The sequence below is a fragment of the Theobroma cacao genome, chromosome 7, assembly GCF_053813885.1.
Source record: "Theobroma cacao isolate CCN51 chromosome 7, ASM5381388v1, whole genome shotgun sequence".
In the NCBI taxonomy this organism is placed as follows: Eukaryota; Viridiplantae; Streptophyta; class Magnoliopsida; order Malvales; family Malvaceae; genus Theobroma; species Theobroma cacao.
In genome coordinates, this window is record NC_142645.1 from 34,296,115 (window position 1) to 34,315,807 (window position 19,693).

A 19,693-nucleotide genomic window follows, 5' to 3' on the forward strand; every position below is an offset into this window, starting at 1 on the left:
TTCTTAAAATTGTTCCTAGTCATTGTATTGTCAAGACAGGGCATTGACAATGCTCAAAGACTGGTACATGTTAAGCCTCTTTACTTGGAAAGTAAGCAATCGATCTCATAGATTGAAGTATATGGGATACTTGAGGATACCATGTAGGTGCTTGTTAACGAACAAGTTCACTGAACATGACCCGCTATGGGAACTCTATTTGGTATTTCACTCAAGTGTTTATGGAAAATGTTCTCATGTGATGGTCGTGCAACTAGTCCTTGGACTTGAGACACTAGGTCATCTTGTATGGGGAATAACATACTTTGATTTCACCCTTATAGGTCCAGAGGTGACTAGATGCCTAAACAAGGTGTTTTTGGGTATGCCATGAAGCATGCAAAGGTGAATGAGTGGTCAAGAGAGGATTCATCACCCCAAGTGATATGAGGGGATGTATCTCACTTGTTCTCAATTCTTGATTAACTTGTATAAAGTCTCTAGCCAAAGCATGATGAATTTGAGGAAAGTTAGTTTTTTAAATACATAAGGTTAGTAATGAATTATGAGAACTAATATGGAATGTCATAAGGAGACACCGAGCCATGTTTAATGATATATCTGGGATATTTGATGAAAGGATCGTATTGCACTAAGAGGCTTATCACTGAAGGGCTTTGTCAAATTCTTTAATTAACTCTAACATTTAGGTGGTTATGATGTATTGTTAGATGCCGCTCATGATCTATAAATATAAATTAATTATCAAATAGATATTTGATTATGATTATATTTATTGCCAACATGTTAGAAGCTTAATGGGTTATACACATTAAGTGACATGATTGGGATTAAATAAGAATAATTAATTAAGTTGGACTTAATTAAAAGAGACCAAAATAAAGTGAGAAATTAATTGAGTTCTCAAAGACTTAATTAAATTAAAATACAACTGTTGTATTAAGAGTTACAACTCAGTTTGGCTATATAAATATGTTATGCTAGCAAATTAAAAACTCTAAGCCTCCAACAACCTCTCGGCTGTTTCATAAAATAAGAAGAGAAAAATAATTTTCTTTGTCTGACAAAAATAAGATTCGGCAAGAACTTTTAATCTTTTGTTTTAGAAACAAAATTTGCTAGTACAAGTGAAATCCTACCTTTGAGAAGGTCTTATTCAGTTGTTATGTGGATTACTGTTAGAAGCCAAACACTTAGGTGGCTGAAGATTTGACAAATCCTAAAGGTGAAGAAGCAAATATTTTGGATTTAATTGGCTCTTGATTACGATATTTAAAGTAAGGTATGTAACTCTTAAACTTATGAGTGTTCATAATTAATTTGAAAGTTACATGAAAAACGTAAATATTGATCTTTTAATATTCGACTGTTTCTCTTATTTAATATTAGTTTATTATTTCATTGTATTATAATTTAATTTATTGATTATTTTCATGTTTGAGTATGAAGTCGAATTCCAGCAATTAGAATACCTTTAATTTAGAAGGTATCTTATATGTTCACATTTAAAGATATTTTTTATAATTTTATCACACAATTAAAGATATTTTTTATAATTAATTAGATAAACTTAACGATGTAATTTTTTATGAGACCCAAACTTTATCACATAGCGTCAATTGAGAAAAAAAATACAGATAAAAAAAATAAAAACTATAGAGAAATGCATTTTGACGTTAGATGTTGCAATTTGATTTAAATATGGGGACCTTATGCTTACCGTCTCCTATGTCCTACCCTTACTCCAACTTAAAAACATTTGTCCTTGGTTGCAGTTTGGATGTCCCTTTCGCTAACGTTTTGCTTTGGGAAGCAAGAAACTTAAATATCTTCAAGTCTTGTGTTTGGAGCCGGCTTTTGAAAAACCAGCGCTAGTGGACGGCCTCCTAAGAGTCTGTTTTTGTTTGTAACATCAGCAGCTAGCTTGATGCTACAAGAAAAGCAAACCAATCAGAACCAAAGAAAAGCAGCTCGGTGTAGAAGAGAGGTTGAACAATGTCCAAAAGCATGTTAAAACCCAATGGGGTTTCTTGCACGTCACATCCGTTGGCCTGCCCCCGTGTGCTCTTTTTAGCCGCATAGTTTCAAATTCCTTTCCCATCTTGCACAAAACAGAATATGCTTGCCAGCTTTATTCTTCTTGGAAGTTTCACTCACTTTTATTACATATATCTCATTATTCAATCTATTCTTGAAAAGATCGTAATGGGGAATTGTTGCACAGTCCCTTCACCAAGAGATGTCTCCAAAAGAAAAAGGGCTTTGCCAATCAAAACCGCCTTCAGGCTTCCCTCTCCATTACCAACATGGCCAGCAGGTACCTCCATTTGATCTCTGACAAGAAAATCATATTTTTCTTGACTGTTTGATTGACTTCATGAATTACAACACAGGTGAAGGCTTTGCAAGTGGAGCTATTGATCTTGGTGGAATGCATGTATGCCAGGTATCATCTTTTACGAAAGTTTGGGCCACTCGTGAAGGGGGGCCAGACAATCTTGGGGCTACATTTTTTGAACCATCATCAATACCAGAGGGATACTACATGCTGGGCTGCTATGCCCAACCGAACAATGGGTTGCTTTTCGGGTGGGTTCTTGCAGCAAAAGATGACACAGGTGGGGCTTTGTTAAAACAGCCAATCGATTACACCCTTGTTTGGAGTAGTGAGTCCTTGAAAATCAAGCAAGATGGGAATGGTTACATTTGGTTGCCCATTGCCCCTGACGGCTACCAGGCTGTGGGCCATGTTGTCACGAACACTCAAGACAAGCCTTCCCTGGAGAAAGTACGTTGCGTTCGATCTGATTTTACTGATCGAAGCGAAAATGGTACATGGATATGGGGCCCGGACAAGGGAATCGATACAAAAGAATTCAACGTCTTCGGTTCAACGCCCATCAGTAGAGGATCTCAATACATGGGTGTTTCCGTGGGTACATTCGTAGCCCAAAATCCTAATGCTGGCTCCACTGCGCCTCTAGCATGCTTGAAAAATGTCAAATCTAATTTATCTTGCATGCCTAATCTACGCCAAATTGAGACATTATTTCAGGCTTACTCTCCTTGGATTTATTATCACCCCGATGAAGTCTACCTCCCATCAACGGTCAATTGGTTTTTTGTCAATGGGGCATTACTGTACACAAAGGGAGAAGAGTCGAAACCAGTTTCAATACAACCAACGGGTTCAAACCTTCCCCAAGGCGGTTCAAACGATGGTATCTATTGGTTGGATCTTCCCATGGAAGAAGCAACCAAGGAGAGAGTAAAGAAAGGAGATTTGCAAAACTCTCAAGTTTATTTGCATGTAAAACCTATGTTGGGGGCAACCTATACGGACATAGCGATATGGGTGTTTTACCCCTTTAATGGACCAGCAAGGGCTAAAGTAGAATTCATCAACATCTCATTAGGAAGGATTGGTGAACATGTTGGAGACTGGGAGCATGTGACTTTGAGGGTCAGCAACTTTAATGGAGAATTACACAGTATGTATTTCTCAGAACATAGTGGGGGTTCATGGCTGAATGCATCACAACTTGAGTTTCAAGGTGGGAATAAGCCTTGTACCTATGCATCCTTAAATGGCCATGCCATGTATTCAAAACCTGGCCTAGTTTTGCAAGGAAGTGGAGGGATGGGAATTAGGAATGACACTGCCAAGAGTAAGATGCTTTTGGATACTGGCCTCCAATTTTCATTAGTTGCAGCTGAGTATTTGGGTTCTACTCTTACTGAGCCACCTTGGCTAAACTATTTCAGAGAATGGGGTCCCAAGATTAGTTATGACTTGGCGGATGAGACCAAGAAGGTGGAAAAATTATTGCCTGGGAAGCTTAAATCTGCTTTTGAGAAATTTATAAAAGGCCTACCCAATGAAGTGCTAGGGCAAGAAGGGCCTACAGGTCCGAAGATGAAAGGGAACTGGACTGGAGACGAGGTTTAAATTATTATGAAATATATGCAAAAAATCATGCTTCTTTATTCAACTCGACTACGTGGATCTATATATGAAAGGCTCTTCCTTATCAATTAATATAATTCATGGCAGATTGGTTTTAATGTTTGTTTTGCCCAATTTTATGTTATTAGTATCAACAAATAACTTGGACTTAGTACGGTTATTGTTTGTTAGCTCTTTATTTTAGATTTTTAGTCAAAATTTTTACATCATGTAATTAAACATTTAACTCAACATGTACCTCTGTTTTTAAAAAGTTTAATGCAAATCTCTATTTCTTTAAATAAAAATAAAATAAAATTAGAAAAGTTGTGAACTAATTTTCTTCTACATTTTTCAATTGAATACATTTATATATAACAACATTGTTGTCGTCATTGCAGATTTTTTTGATATATTTTTGTATATTCTTGCCATCATTTAAGTGTTACTATGAATTACGTTTCTAGTAATGAAAAAAACGTTGTTGTGTTTGTTATCTTATTACACTTTTGCTTGTAATTAAGTTTTGCGCCTCTAAAACTTTGCCCTTAATGAATATATATTGGGTGAGGAAAAGTACACAATGATCGTGTAGTTTTTTTTTGTATGTGATCTTCAATGGTACCCTTTCTTTCATTTTTATTGTCTATATTTGATTTTTATGGAGTTTAAAAAAATGATTTTGGTGTATTTTATATTTTTGTAAAATTGATTTTCATGATTTTCAATAGGAATAGGAAAAAACGAGGAAATTAGTTTTTAAATATAAATTGTAAGAATAATAGGTGTTTATGAAAGAAAGCAAAAAACATAGTTTTGGTTTGTCTAAAAAGGATGAACAAATAAAATAGTGTGAATGGAGCAATATTTTACATTTATATAATAATTAATATGAAATTTGGAAAAAATCCATAGTTGTCTTAAAAATCCATAGAGGTGGGTGACTATGGCAACGGGGAGCACCAATTGGATTTGGCTGTAGAAAGGGCCAGATTGGTGCTCGATTATGTCGATCACATCTTTGATGGTCGGATGTGGTTTGAGCAGTGAAAGAGGGAAAAAAAACGAAAAAAAAAGATGAAAAGAGGAAAAAATGAAAATAGATAAAAAAATAAATTAAAAAAATGAATTTTAAATATTTATTTGAAACTAAAAGCCTAGAGTTTTAATTATAAATTGTTCATATTTAAATAAATTGGGGAAAATTTAATTCTTCAAAATAAATAACCATTTTAAAATTTGAATTGTATATTATTAATAGTTTTAATAAATATAAAATGGTTAATATTTTAAGTTAAAAATCATAATTATAAAAACTATATTTTTATCTTTTCATCATTTATTGTTTTATTATTCTAAATCTATTTTTAGCAACCAAACATTGGAATAATATTATAATGCCAATAACATGTCATAAACCAAACAACATAATAGTTTTGTTTTTTTTGAAAGGTTGAGTAGATATATTAAATATCAAGATCAACAGAGGGAAAGTCCTTATACAATCGAACAAAAGCTGCAATAGAGCAAAAATATCAAATTACATAATAATTATTTCGGTTCTTTTTTTTTATTTCTACAAAATAACTATTTTACTCTGTGGCAAATTTCATCAGCAAAATCCATGTTTCGTCAATTATTCAGATCGTCAAAAGAAGAAAGAATTTTGTCTATTAATCTATTAGTTTAGTTCCAACGAATCACTTAAGTAACACCAATGGAACCAATGTATAAATAAGGAAGGTATCCATCAATAAAGGTGTGAAATTTGGTCGATATATGGAATTGATTCCATTGAAAATGGGTTTAGGTTCGGTCAACAGTACTGACAGATTTCGTCAGTATTGCATGATAATTCCATCAGTGATGGCTTCAAATTCTATTGGTAATGTTTATAATTCCGTCAATAATGCCTCTAATTCCATCAATAATTGTTCAAGAATACAAAGAGGCATTTTTTCATACAATGACATTGGTTGGTAATTTGTCTCATAATTGTTATTTTGATGCAATGAGATTGGTCAAAATAAATATAAGATAAAGATATTGTAATTTAATTTTTATTGAAATAGAATATACAAAAATATTCTAAAATAAAGTATAATAATTGTTTAAAATTTTATCAAGTTTATAGACATTGTCAACATAAAATTAAGTTGTGCTTTCATCTCGTTATAGCTTCTTAGATATTAGATGGACCACCTTGCTCAAATGATGTACCAGAGACTTTTCCCATCATGAGATGCAGCAATTGGTTTATGGAAATCTTCATATCGTGTATGTTGTTATTGTTGTTGTTGTTGTTGTTGTTGTTGTTGAGCTTCATTTTATCCTAAATCTGAGTAACATCTTGCTTCAGAGCTTAAACTTCTGTATGTATAACGGGCTAGCTTGCAACAATAAAAGGGGTAGGACCACATGTAGACTCAGATGTTAGAGCAACGGTGTAGCCTGCATCAAGTAATGATTTTGCAACCATTCTTATGTTAAATCTGTAACATTGTCGCAACTAGTTTGCACCCTGTACGATTTAGTATGTAAGGGTAAAATGAGAAATTTACTTGGTGAACTAGTGAAAGGACCTTTATTCTGAGCTTAATATACAAGGATTCAGTCTTCACCTTATTAAAATGAGTGAAAGGGAATGACTGGAGGATAAGGAGCAAGAAAATAAAAAAAGAAGGCTATTTTTGCATTTTGTCCTAAAGGGATCGACCACCCCCATCCTCCAGGATTACATGCGCAGTTTGGCCTATCCACCCATTTCAATTTTCTTCCTCTCTCACATTGTCCAAAGCCTATCTTCTTCTTCCTCACTCATTCCTCCTTCCAATTTGGCCTAGGTGGAAGCTCTAACTTCAAAATTAAGATGAGATTTGGCTTCCTTGAGCTATTAAGTTCGATTTGATTGGTTATTAATTTTCTCTCACTATGATTGAAACTTACTCTCTTTCTCCTTGAGCTAAGGATTGCAAGCTAGAGGAAAAGTGCCTCTTTCCACTGTGAGTAGATATATAGTTTTGAATATATTTTGTTAAAAATATGCATGTTTGATTTAATTCTGCATATATCCGTTTTATTGAATGGTTTCATAGAAAACATGATTTTTAAGTTGTGGTTTTAAATGTATTCTGATGTAAGTACATACTATGTTATTAGTTTTGTGTATGGGGAACAAGCGCTTTTATTGCTTTCAACTCTTCAAAACGAGTTTGAATCTGAATGACTTATGAGCCACAGGATGGCTAACTCCGTTTTCAGTACTCATGCTTAAGTATAAATTTGAAATGATTTTGAGTTTGAATCTATCTATTTATCTATTGGCAACCTTAATAAAGGTTTATGTACTTTGAAAAGAAAACTCTATTAATGGCATTGACAAGATACATGCCAATCTATTTTAGTTTGAAGGGATTGAACGAGTTCACCTGTAATTTCTAATTTTTTGTTAAAATGTTTTAATGGAGCGTCTTGAGTTAAGGTCTTATAGCTAGCGGCAGGGGGCACTAGCTAGTGCGTATGTCACAGGGGTTTTCTCTTGACCCGTGCGGCCTAGCCTTTGCCTTGCTAAAGGAGGTTAGAAAGGCTAGCAGCCTTCTCAAGTTATTGAATTAGAATCGATTTTGGCAAGCACAAGAGAGTTGAAAGAAGAAAGAGAGAGCTTTTATTGATAGAAATTCCAATACAAGAGTCATTAGTCCCAAATGAGGGGGCTTAAAGGGTTTATATAGCATAGGACCCCTGAGAGCCATTACAAGGTAGTTCCCAACGGCTAGGGGCTGTTTTGAACTCTGCTAGGCCCCTTTGACGCCCCCTTGGCACTGTTGCCAACGGTAGGCAACGGCTGCCCCGCAGGCCTTGGGCTGGCTAGTGTTTCCAGCGCTTCTGGCAGATTATCTGGGCCGTTCGTGTACACCCGCTATGTGCCAGTCTGCCAGCTCTGCTGCGCGCCATTTTCTTGTGCCCCTGCGCACCCCGTCTGCGTACTGGCCCTCGCACACTGCTGTCTGCTGGTCCGCTCACCCAGTCTGATAGTTGGCCTGCGGGCTCATCTGCCCATGGGTGCCGATGGCTCAAGTCCCTTGGCATCAAATTAGGGTTCCAGCCCTCGTTGCTCGCCCATCTTTAAGCTGGCTCGCCCACTCCCGAGCCTCAAACCCTTACCATCGGGCTATCCCACCCTCTTCCACAAAAGGGGCGTGACATGTACACATTGATCTAAGCTCCAACTGGCAAGAGTAATGATGCTAGCCATATGTGTTGGAGGATAACACATGATCTGATTTGTGTCAAGCTACGTGCTTTTGCTAACATCATACTGTTAGTAGCTACTACAGTAGGCAAGTATGGCCTTAGATAATGAGGGATAGCCTACCCTTTAGGTTGCAAACCCTTAGTCCATTTTGTTTGAACTTTTTGAGATAGGCTTCATATTTCTGAAATGATTTTGAAACCTTACGAGGCTTATATGATTTTGATGTTAAGAAATGGTTTACAATTCTGAATTGAAACATGTTTTTGATATGTTATATTTTCGCATTTTTCAATGAATATGTTTTTTTTTTTTATAATTGGGAAAAGAGAGATTCGAACCCTGCTCTTTAAGCAGAGAGATCATGCACCAATCAATGAGCCAAATGCTTAAGGATGAATGATTTCCCTTTTTGGTATCAAAACATAAGCAATAAGGAGCTAATAATTACATTATGTACTTAACCTCTTACAGAGCAAGGGTAAATCCCTGAAAAACATAACACTTTGTGAAGAGTTTCTATATTGTGGGGATCAACCCTTGAGAAAGCAAAAGTCGATCCCTAGAAGACAGAACACTCAGGAATGGGTTTTGTGTGCTTGAGATCAACCCCTAACCCATAAAGGATTGATCCTTATGCTTTATTTATGAAAAAGAAGATCTTTTGAAAAGATATTTGGACACTTTAAATTAGATGCTTCAACCCCCAAGAATTAAGGAACCTATTCATAATTCGATCAAATGGTTTGATGCATTAAATATTAAGCATCTTTGAGTTAAAAAAGGTTTGATTTTGGTTATGAGTATTGTCAAGCCCTGCTCTATTATATACTTGTCATGTCATTCATGTACTTGATAGCATGTCTGCATCCAAGTATGCAGATGCCTCGAAAAATCATTAAAAGTCGATACTGTACCTAGTGGTACAATTAAGTTGATTAAAACCTCGAATTAGTCCAAATAGAGATTTTAAGATGCATTTGAGAGATATTGAACCTTAAAATGTCTTAATATGATGATTCGGAATTTGAGGATTGATTTGGAGTTAATTCAGGAATTTTCATAACGTAGGGGCAAAATGGTCATTTTGCCATCCAAGGGAAAAATTGGAATGTTGGATGAGATTTTTTACCAAGTTTGACTATTTGGAGCATAATTTGAAATTGTGGAGTGAAAAATTTCAATTTCGACATTTTTCGAGTATAAGGGCAAAACGGTCATTTCACGTGTCCATGAGGACGTAATTGAAATTTTACACCACCATGACACTTGTCAAGCCCATGAATTTCACCTATTATCACTTTATACTTTGGATAATTATGGGATTACATGTGGTGGTGAGAAATTACTTAATGGTTAAGTTTTTAATCATGGACCAATCAAGTGGTGACATGTGTCAAGCTTTAATATTTTTATGATTTTCCTTTATAAACCGACTTAAGTTTCTCCCATTTCACTCTTATGGTCAGCCAAGCAAGGGAACAAAGAGAAAAAGAGAAGAACAAACCCTAGGAAGGAAAATTTCAAGAGAAATTATTGGATTTCAAGGAATCAAGCAAGTAAAGGTAAGATTTTTTAATTTTAGCTTGTAATCTACCTTTCCCATGCATTCTTTTTCATTCTCCATGGCTGAAATTCAAGTTTTCAAGAGGGAACCTTTGCTGGCCAAACCTAGAGAGAGAAATTTTGGTGATGAATTTTGCTAGATTTCGTAATATCCTAGTGTTTTTAGTCATTTTGTGATGTTTGGAAAGAAAAACAAGCAAGAAAATCACATGTTCTTCAACCACTCTCATTTGGCCGAATTTTCTATAAGGCATGTTGATAATGGATTTGGTTGTAATTCATGTTATTTAGCTAGGAATTGATGATTTATGGTATCGGATATCGAAATCGGAATGAATTTCGGTTACGGTGAATTAAGTCACAATTAAGCTCATTGAGGTACTTTGGTGTATTTGAAATATTGGAAGTGTAATGAAGATATTTGGAGTTAAATTGGATGTTTTGGCTAATTAAACAAGGCATAGTGCAAGTTAGGTCGAATGCCAATTCAGTCCGATCATAATTGAACCCACGTAGAACATCGTCTTTAAGTGATGATTCGGATAATTCTCATTCAATGTCATACATTCATATAGAGCCTGAAATAGTTTTATAACAATTTGGCACAAATACAATGAATTACATGTCGTGTATTATGTATAGGTGGTGAGCCCTCTTATAAGGGTAAAGATATTGTGCCCGAGGACCGAGAATAGGAGTACTCCTACCACTACAAATTCCCATTATAGTGAGTAATCAGATATTCATCTTAATTATCTAAAGTGATTTATATTTGTTTTATGATTTTAAAGAATAAGGCACTTAATTTGCAAATTATTATGTTTTACATTTTAAATGTTGATTAAATGAATGAGATTTATAAATTATTTTGAAACTAAATGCTGATTTTCGAAATAGAGTAAGTGGAGGCTATACATTCGTATTATATATATATACATGATTTGAATTGATGGCTTATGAAATTGTGGTAGCATGAATGGTTGGAATTGTGGTTTTGTGAATTATATAAATTGTTTTGTCTTACATTGACAGGCTGGATAGTACTACATTAGCCATGTTATGTTACCGAAATTTTATTGATTTGGTGGGTTATGTATTTAGCTTACTGCAGTGGGCGGGTTTCTATGGACCAGCCTATTAGAGGGGCAAGGTAAACCCCGTTATATTTTACCTTAGTATGAGAGGCGCGGAGGGTATCTCCTAAGGTATGTTTAGAGTTCACTTCACGCTAAACCACCACGTGAGGATGAAACTCAGCCAACGCCAAGGAACAGCTACGTTTTTAAACGTAAAAACATGTTTTATGTGTATATATCGTTTTAACAGCCTTGGTGGACTCGGTTGGATGCCCTGCACAAGGTGTCACCAAGCACAAGTTTTGGTACGAGCCACGTTTTTAAGAGAATCATAAGCCTTGTTGATTATTTCGATGAAATGTATTTGTTTTATATGAATTGAAATGAGTTTTAAATATTATGAATCATATTATGATAGGATGATTTAATTGCCTCCATTTACTCGGCTTTAGATGTTATAGATGAATTTTGCTTACTCACTGGATTTATAAAAACTCACCCCTCATTTTCACCCATTTCAAGCTCAGGGCAACTTGTAAATAGTCGATATGTCAAGGGATTACTTTTTGATTCGCATCCTTAGAAATCGCAAGTCTATAGTCTTGTTTATTTTGTTATTTTGAGGGCCCACATGTCATTGTAGAATATTTTGTATATTTGGATGCGTGTACCACTGTATGTATGAATTTATTTTGCTTTTATGATACAAAAATTATTTACGCAGAGTTCTATAAATATTGTTTTATAAGAAAATAGAATATTTTATTTAATATTTTTATTTAATTTGAATAGCTATAATTTTACTTTAAATTGATGAATTAGACAACGAAACTTATTTTTAGACATGAAATGGATGTTTATTGCTTGTATATCATATTTTTGCCAGGGTTCGAAAATTTTAGGTAAAATGACCAAAATACCCCTGTGTAGTAGAAATTACTTTTTGATTGTTTTTTATTTGAAATTAGTCTATATTTCTTTAAAACATGGTATTTAATAATTGTTGCTCACAGGGGAGAGTAAAAATTGATGCGAGAACCTTGCAAGGTTTCAATTGACATTCCGGGTAATAAATATCTATTGAGACATCGCGGCGGATGTCACGAGTTCGAAGGGAGTACCGGGTCGTGACAAGAATTTTCTTACATAAAAGAAAATGCATACTTTGAAATGCATTGTATTATGAAATATTCCCTTGGATAGCTTATTCCCCTTCCTTATATTTGCTCACTGAGTTTATCAAACTCACTTTTTTTTTATTTTTGTTGAGTTTTTAGGTCCGTAGCACATTGGATCCTTTATATTTGGAGAGAGTCTCCAACCTCTATTCTGGTAGGTCACCTGATGGCATTTGATAGATTTTTCCTTTATGATAGTCCATTTCGTTGTCCTTCTATTTGATATCTATACATTCCTTTTGTATATTTATTATGAGATAGTTCAACATTAATGCATTAACCATGAGATTGCTTATGTTGGTATATGGGGTGCAGGAGTATACCTATATTTTGGATGAGTTAAGCATGTGTTGTGCATCTGATCTTCATGTTGAGGCATGGAGTATATGAAACGTTATTATTATACATACATACATACATACATACATACATACATACATACATACATATGAACATTAGTTGAAGCGAGTTATCTTATCATCGATGTCTATTAGATAGTTTTTGTTTTTTGTTTATCAAGTTTGAGTGTTAGCTTTAAAATTATTATTGTTTTGATTATGAAAAAATGATCAAATTTGCTTGAACATTATTTAAGTGATCCTTGACAAGCTTTTCAAATGATTTAACTCTCCTACATTTGTTCTTACACAGTTACAAGCTTGACTCTTGAAGTTATTGAACTATATTTATAAACTTGTATGACTTAGTTGCATGAAGGCTTATGATTCCCATTCATTAAAGTCTAATTTAACCTTTAACCAAGTTGAAGGAATCGATTATGATGAAACCTTCTCACCTATAGCCATGATTAAATCCATTCGAATTTCGCTTGCTATTGCTATATATCATGACTATGAGATATGGCAGATAGATGTAAAAACAACATTCTTTAATAGGATTTGCAAGAGGAAGTGTACATGACACAACCTAAAGGTTTTGCATCGAAAAAGAGTCAACATAAAGCATGCAAACTCTAAAAGTCCATTTAAGGACTAAAGTAAGTATCTACGAGCTAGAAAATTAAATTTGATGAAATTATTAGAGAATGTGGTTTTTAAGAATCTTGATGATCCATGTGTTTACAGAAAGGTGAATGGACAAGCAATTGCATTCCTAGTGCTTTATGTTGATGACACATGTCTAATTGGAAACGAGATACCTATGTTGCAAACTGTCAAAGTCTGGTTACCCAAACATTTCTCCATGAAGGATTTGAGAGAAGCGACCTATATTATGGGAATAAAGATCTATAGAGATAGATCAAAGAGGTTGCTAGGATTATCCCAATCCACATACATAGACAATGTGCTAAAATGGTTTAGCATGACTAAATCCGAAAAGGGAAACTTAATTGCCTATGTCACATGGCATTCAACTTTCAAAGGACAAGAGTCTGATGACTCAGAAAAAGAGGATGTAAGTGGATAGGATATCGTATGCATCGATTATAGGATCCATCATCCTGTATGCCATGTTATGTACTAGGTCAGATGCAGAATATGCTCTGAGTGTCACGTGTAAATACCAATCAAATCCAAGTGAGAATCACCAGATTGTTGTAAAATATCCTTAAGTACTTACGAAGAACTAAGGATGTTTTCTTGTCCATGAATGAGTTGAACTCCAAGTTAAAGGATATGGAGATGCTGCATTCTAATCTAATAAGGATGACAACAAATCACAAAGTGGGTTTATATTTACCTTAAATGGTAGTGTTATCAGCTGGAAAAGTTCCAAGGAAGCAATGACTGTAGATTCTACAATTGAGGCTAAATACATCTCCGCGTTTGAGATAGTGAAGGAAAAAGTTTAGATCAAAAAGTTCATAATTGAACTTGGTGTGGTTCCTAGCATTGTTGATCTTGTAACTTTGTATTGTGACAACAATGGAGTGAGTGCGCAAGCAAAGAAAGCGAGGTCTCATCAATGGTCTAAACATGCATTGCGGCGTTATCACTTGATTAGAGAGATCATTGGGAGAAGTGATTTTAATATAGAAAAAGTACCCATAGAGGAAAACTTAGTTGATCCTCTCACTAAGGCTTTGTCCCAGCAAAAACACAATCGACATTTAGAGGGTGTTCATGTTAGATACATGGGCAATTAGCTTTAGTGCTAGTGATAGATTGTTATTGTAAGCCCTGCAAGCCAATCGAATTTATTCTTGTAAAAAAGTAATTTAAATTAGTCATATTTCATGTAATATACATTATGGTTATTTATATAATGTATGAGGTATTTCTTTATCCATTAGTCAACTAATAAAGAGTTATGAAACGTTAATGAAGATAAAGTCCGTGGAACATTATGGGCCTTGCAAAGAAATTGTAAAAGGCTTATAATTATGAGATTCTTATGCATCAAAGCCTTACTCCTAAATAAGTTCCTAGTCATTGTATTGTCAATAATAAGACATTGATGATGCTCAAAGACTGGTACATGCTTAACCTCTTTACCTTGGAAGTAAGCAACTGATCTCATAAGTTGAAGTATGCAAAATACTTGGGGATAGTATGTGGGTGCTTGTTAAGGGAACAAGTTCACTAAACATGACCTGCAATGAGAGTTCCATTTGGTATTTCACTCGAGTGTTTATGCAAATGCTCTCATGTGTCAGTAGTGTAAGTAATCCTTTGACTTGTAATATCGAGTCATCTTATATATGACTTGTCATGCTTTGATTTCACCCTCTAAAAGCAACTAAATGCTTAAATAGGGTGCTTTTGGATATGATATGAAGCATGCGAAGGTGGATGAGTAGTCCAAAAAAGGTTTATCACCCCAAGTGATTTGAAGGGGATATATCTCACTTGCTCCTAACTTATATTGACAATGTCCTTGGTCGAGGCGATCCTGATAGATCTTAATAGGTCAATATGAAGCTTTACAACTAATATGTGATGTCATAAGTAAACTCCAAGCCATGCTTCATGACATATTTTGGATATTTGATGAATAGGTCGAATCACAATGAGATATGGTACACTAAAAGGCTAGTCAAATCATATTAATTCTCCTAACATTTGGGTGGTTATGATGTATTGCCAAATGCCACTCATGATATACAAATATAAGTAATTGGATTAACTCATATTTATTGCCAAAATGTTGGGGGCCTAATGGGTCACACACAATAAAGTGACAATGTGAAATTAAAATGGGATTTGTACTTAATCAAAAATTTTGGACTTTCCAATATAGACTTAATTAAATGGTTTAATTAAGTACAGAGATTAAATTGTAATTAACCAAAAGTTGGATCAGTAATTTAACCTAACTATAAATACTTAAATGTGAATGTTGCACCGTATGAGAAGAATTGGAGATGAGAAACACTTGACAGAAATCGAAAGTGCTCCCTAAGCCTAAGAAATGTTTTTTTTATGAGGGTTCCAAGAATCATTTTTCTTTGTGATCTTTACTACCAAATCAGATTCTTTGAAAGATGAGATTTATGAAATGTTGTCCATTAGCATCGCTTCATGGCATACACAAAATCCCTACCTTGAAGAAGGCTTTCATTTGTCACTTGTGTGGATCATCGTTAAAGGTTGAACACATGGATAACTTTGGTTTGGTACAACCAGGCTTTGGAGTGTAATCAAGAAAAGGGGTCATGATTTGTGATTTGTGGAAATCACTATTAAAGGTATGATTTTGATTATTTGCTTTTATGTATGAATGTTGATATGATCAAATGCCAAAACAAGTGATCCTATAAAAGTTTTTGTTTTCTATGTTTATTTGCGATGTGCTATTCAATTTTAATTGTTAATTTTTTAAATTTTGTTCTTTTCTCTAAGTATGGCCGAAATCTAACATGCTCTTCTAATTGAACCATCAAATTTTAACCTTGTTAATTCATACACTCAGTGTTAAGTTAAAGAAAGATATATTCATTTATCTATGAGAAAAAAAATCAGCTCCATGTGTGTAATGTAAAACGTTAAATAAAGTAGCAAGAAGTTGATTGATTTCGTATAAATTGTCAATTCCTGAAGTCATTATCCAAGTCCCTAACGTTACAAGCCTGAGTTGTTGCGCCACGTTTCTCTCCTATCTTGGACTTTTCTCAACATTATTAATGAATGAAGACAGGTCCAGAATTGTTCCATTTTGAATGCACCCAAGGATTTGTCAACAGTTTCCGGATTTTTCCATACTCTTTCCGGTAAGGACACTAGTGGTCCAATTCCAACTTGATAGCTCAAGACCTTTAGAAATTTCCTTATAATTTGGGAAATATGTTGCTTTTATTAATTTTGTCTTCTTTTTTATAGCATTACTTTTAACAAATGTTTTCTTCATTCAACAAATTCTGAAAGTTTAATAGGGATTCCCACCAAAAAAACAAATGTTCAATAACTAAGAGTAACATTTGAAAAAAAGTAAATATATTAAAATTTTGTTTTCAACGGCAACAATGAAAGTTAGGATTTGCCTTTTTGTCTTCTTGAATCATTAATTGTCAGTAAAAACCAAATAGGATGATTTAGCTTGATGCTTTTTGTTTATTTTTTTTAAATTCCTTATCCAATTGTTTTTTGACATATTGCAAGGTAAAAAAAGAGTAAATGCAATTTTTATGTGACAAGTTTTATTGGCACATTATTGTCATGTGGCATTGATTTCAGCAAAATGACACATGAACATCTTACATGGCAAATGATGGTCACTGTACTGTTGCTTAATGGAAGATAGTCAGCAGCTAATGAGAGGGGCATAATAAAACATAGAATAAATAATAAAACCAATCTGTTTTAGAATAAATAATAAGCATTAGGTGTCCTTTCAATACGTCCTAACAATGTTTTCATAATATCTTAAAGCGTGAGAATAATACATGAATTGAAGACGATAGAGTAGTAATCGACTTTATATAATTTAATAACGACGAAAATTACTCAATGATAAGAAGTTGCATACTGAATCTCATGTTGTCTCACGATTGTTGTATCATTTCTGTCATCCTCATCATAACCTGTTGCTGAAATTGAGTTGCTAATCATGCATGAAGGTACATTAGGTGATGAAATCAAATGCAGAAATGGATTTGGAGGAGTTGCAGCTTCAGCTCCACCCTCTAAAATCTTCACGACGTCCCTCATGGAAGGTCTAGCCTCTGGCAAGTATTGGACGCACCACAGAGCCACTGTTACCATTGTCTTGGCTTTTTCCCTGTCCTTTTCTTCAATTTCACAATTGGCAAAAACCTCCTCCAACTCTTCCTTGTCAAATTTTTCCCATACTTGTTTGGGAAACCACTCTTGACTCTCACCTAAATTCACATCAAAGTTCCTCCTCCTTCCAACAATCTCAAACAGCATCACCCCAAAACTATATACATCGCACTTGTAGCTCACAGGAAATGGCATCCAAACCTCCGGCGCAGCATAACCAGGAGTTCCTCCAACTCTAGACCTGGTTACATTTGTGCTGTCCCGATTGTACAACTTTGCAAGCCCAAAATCTGCAATCTTTGGACAAAAGTTAGAATCAAGCAAAACATTTGCAGGTTTAATATCATAATGGATTATTCTCCCATGGCTGAAATGATGCAAATACTCAAGTCCTCTAGCTGCCCCAATTGCAATCTCGTACAACTTGTCCCACTCAATATTATGTTTCTTTTCAAACAACAGCTTGTCAAGCGATCCATTTTCCATGTATTCATAGACTAGTGCTTTGGTTTTTGCCTCAAAGCAGAAGCCATAAAGCCTCACTAGATTCCGATGATAAGTTCTTCCTATGGTGTTAACTTCAGCCATGAATTGCTCTTCAATTCTCTTGTCTATGCCCTGGTTGTTAAGTACTTTAACAGCAACCTGCCCTCCATTAGGAAAATGTCCTTTGTAAACTGCTCCATACGCACCTTCACCTAATTTGGTAGAGTAATTTGATGTGAAAATTTCAAGTACTTGAGATGAAAGCCTGGCTGGTTTTTCTTGGAGCATGTGCTCTATGAACCTTTCTACTGTTTGTTTCTCTAATCCTGTTTCCTCATCCATCGCTGCCACAACATGGGGCCCTGGTTGTGTGCGGTCATAAGCCAGCAAGTTCCTCAACGTTCTTGCCAACTCCATAGCCGTCTCTGTTTCCTTGTCCTGATTCTCTATTTTCTCTTTCTTTTTCTGATTCTTCAGTATACGAGATATGATTCTAGTAATCAGCCCAAAACCAAATAAACCTGAAATTTTTGTTAAGAGGACATCATTTCTAGTAGAATTCAACAATAAATAAGAACAGAATGCTTAAAATTTTATTTTCTTTTGATGAAAGAAGGCTTAAAATTCTCGAAAAATAAATTGGGACATATATATGTTGCGCAATAAATTTTGGATATTAGACCAAAATTTCTCACCTCCCGCCACTGAAAACATAATTATTACAGGCTTTGACGTTATAAACTTCGAAGCTTGCGTATTGTCCATTAACAAAATGGCTTGGAGTAGTCTTCAGAGATAAGACGAGGGCTTGAGTCGGTGGAGTAGAAAGTTTGCTTTCAGACCAAAGGAAGTTATAAACTTGCGATTGCGACGATTTTTTGATAAGTCAAAACATACCGTTCAAGTGTTTATTTTTAAAATTATGTAATTTTATTATTTAATGTCAAAATTATAATTGTTAAATCGAGATAGGTATTGTGTATCCAAATTTTATTTTTTTGTATAGAATATCCTATCGTATCATAAAATATGATAAAAATTTTATAATTAATTATCAATAAAATTTATACATATAAAATAAAGAAAAATATTTAAAAATATTATATTTTGAGCAGAATTGAAGATTATAGGGCGTAAATTGAAAAGATGATTATTTTTTATTTTAAACTTTCAACATATTCCTTAATAATATAGATTTTTAAATAAAATATATATTTTTTATATTAATCTAGTAATAAAAAAATAAAAAACATTTATCCTATTAGAATTAAAAGGGAATTCAATTTTTTAGTTTTTTTTTTAAATTTAAAGATTGAAACTTATAAATATAATTTTTTATGTTTCAACTCAAAAAATAATAAAAAATTAATTTTTAATAATTAATTAGAATTAAACTTTAAAAAGTGTATTGATTGTATCGTATGCTAACATACGTATCGTGTATTATATAATACGTTTTTGATACTGAATCAAATGTGATGCAACCATAAATATGTATCATTTTATATTTGTATCGTATCATATTGTACGATACGTATCATATGATAATGATAAATTTGACTCAAAATAATAATAGTTTTAAAGTTTATAAAATTATATGAAAAAAATAAATAAAAGATAACCCCAAAACGCAAAAAACTCCAATATAAAAAAAATATTGGATAGCTAATAATAACGCTCATCCTAGAATTAAAAAAAAAAAAATCTAATTCCAATTATTGAACTTTGACTTGGCCATCTATGTCCGAGTCCAAAACACTAACGCGTCCACGACCTAACCTGCCCAAGACACACGAGTCCAAGTTACAAGTAGACTTGGACCTCATATTATAATTTTTACAAATTAGGATTGCATTAGATTATCACACGAGTTCATGTGTTAAGTCAATTCCAATTCGGTTCATCCAAATTCCAACCCTATGTCTTACGTCTCTCCTTTTTTGTTCTCTTAAACGAAAGCTTCCTAACCACAAGCTAAAAAAAATCTATAATATTTTAAATTATTTTAA

The 19,693-nt window shown here is 34.0% G+C and overlaps 2 protein-coding genes and 1 long non-coding RNA gene across 3 annotated transcripts; 2 read left to right on the plus strand and 1 right to left on the minus strand.

Moving 5' to 3' along the window:
* The first annotated feature begins 2,114 nt into the window (after positions 1 to 2,114).
* On the plus strand, positions 2,115 to 4,065 carry LOC18594860 (hypothetical protein At1g04090-like). The gene is made up of 2 exons (XM_018124097.2): positions 2,115 to 2,317; positions 2,394 to 4,065. Exons 1-2 carry the CDS (start codon positions 2,119 to 2,121, stop codon positions 3,947 to 3,949), a joined length of 1,755 nt encoding a protein of 584 aa, XP_017979586.2. The 5' UTR covers positions 2,115 to 2,118; the 3' UTR covers positions 3,950 to 4,065.
* Positions 4,066 to 6,657: 2,592 nt separating this feature from the next.
* LOC148761823 (uncharacterized) lies at positions 6,658 to 12,268 on the plus strand. Its single transcript, XR_016027575.1, has 4 exons — positions 6,658 to 6,948; positions 9,668 to 9,763; positions 10,407 to 10,491; positions 11,854 to 12,268. It is a non-coding gene; the product is annotated as an uncharacterized LOC148761823 (long non-coding RNA).
* Positions 12,269 to 16,774: 4,506 nt separating this feature from the next.
* LOC18594862 (rust resistance kinase Lr10-like) lies at positions 16,775 to 18,537 on the minus strand. Its single transcript, XM_018124107.2, has 2 exons — positions 18,380 to 18,537; positions 16,775 to 18,205 (listed from the first exon to the last, which is right to left on the minus strand). Exons 1-2 carry the CDS (start codon positions 18,447 to 18,449, stop codon positions 16,923 to 16,925), a joined length of 1,353 nt encoding a protein of 450 aa, XP_017979596.2. The 5' UTR covers positions 18,450 to 18,537; the 3' UTR covers positions 16,775 to 16,922.
* Between the last annotated feature and the right edge of the window lie 1,156 nt (positions 18,538 to 19,693).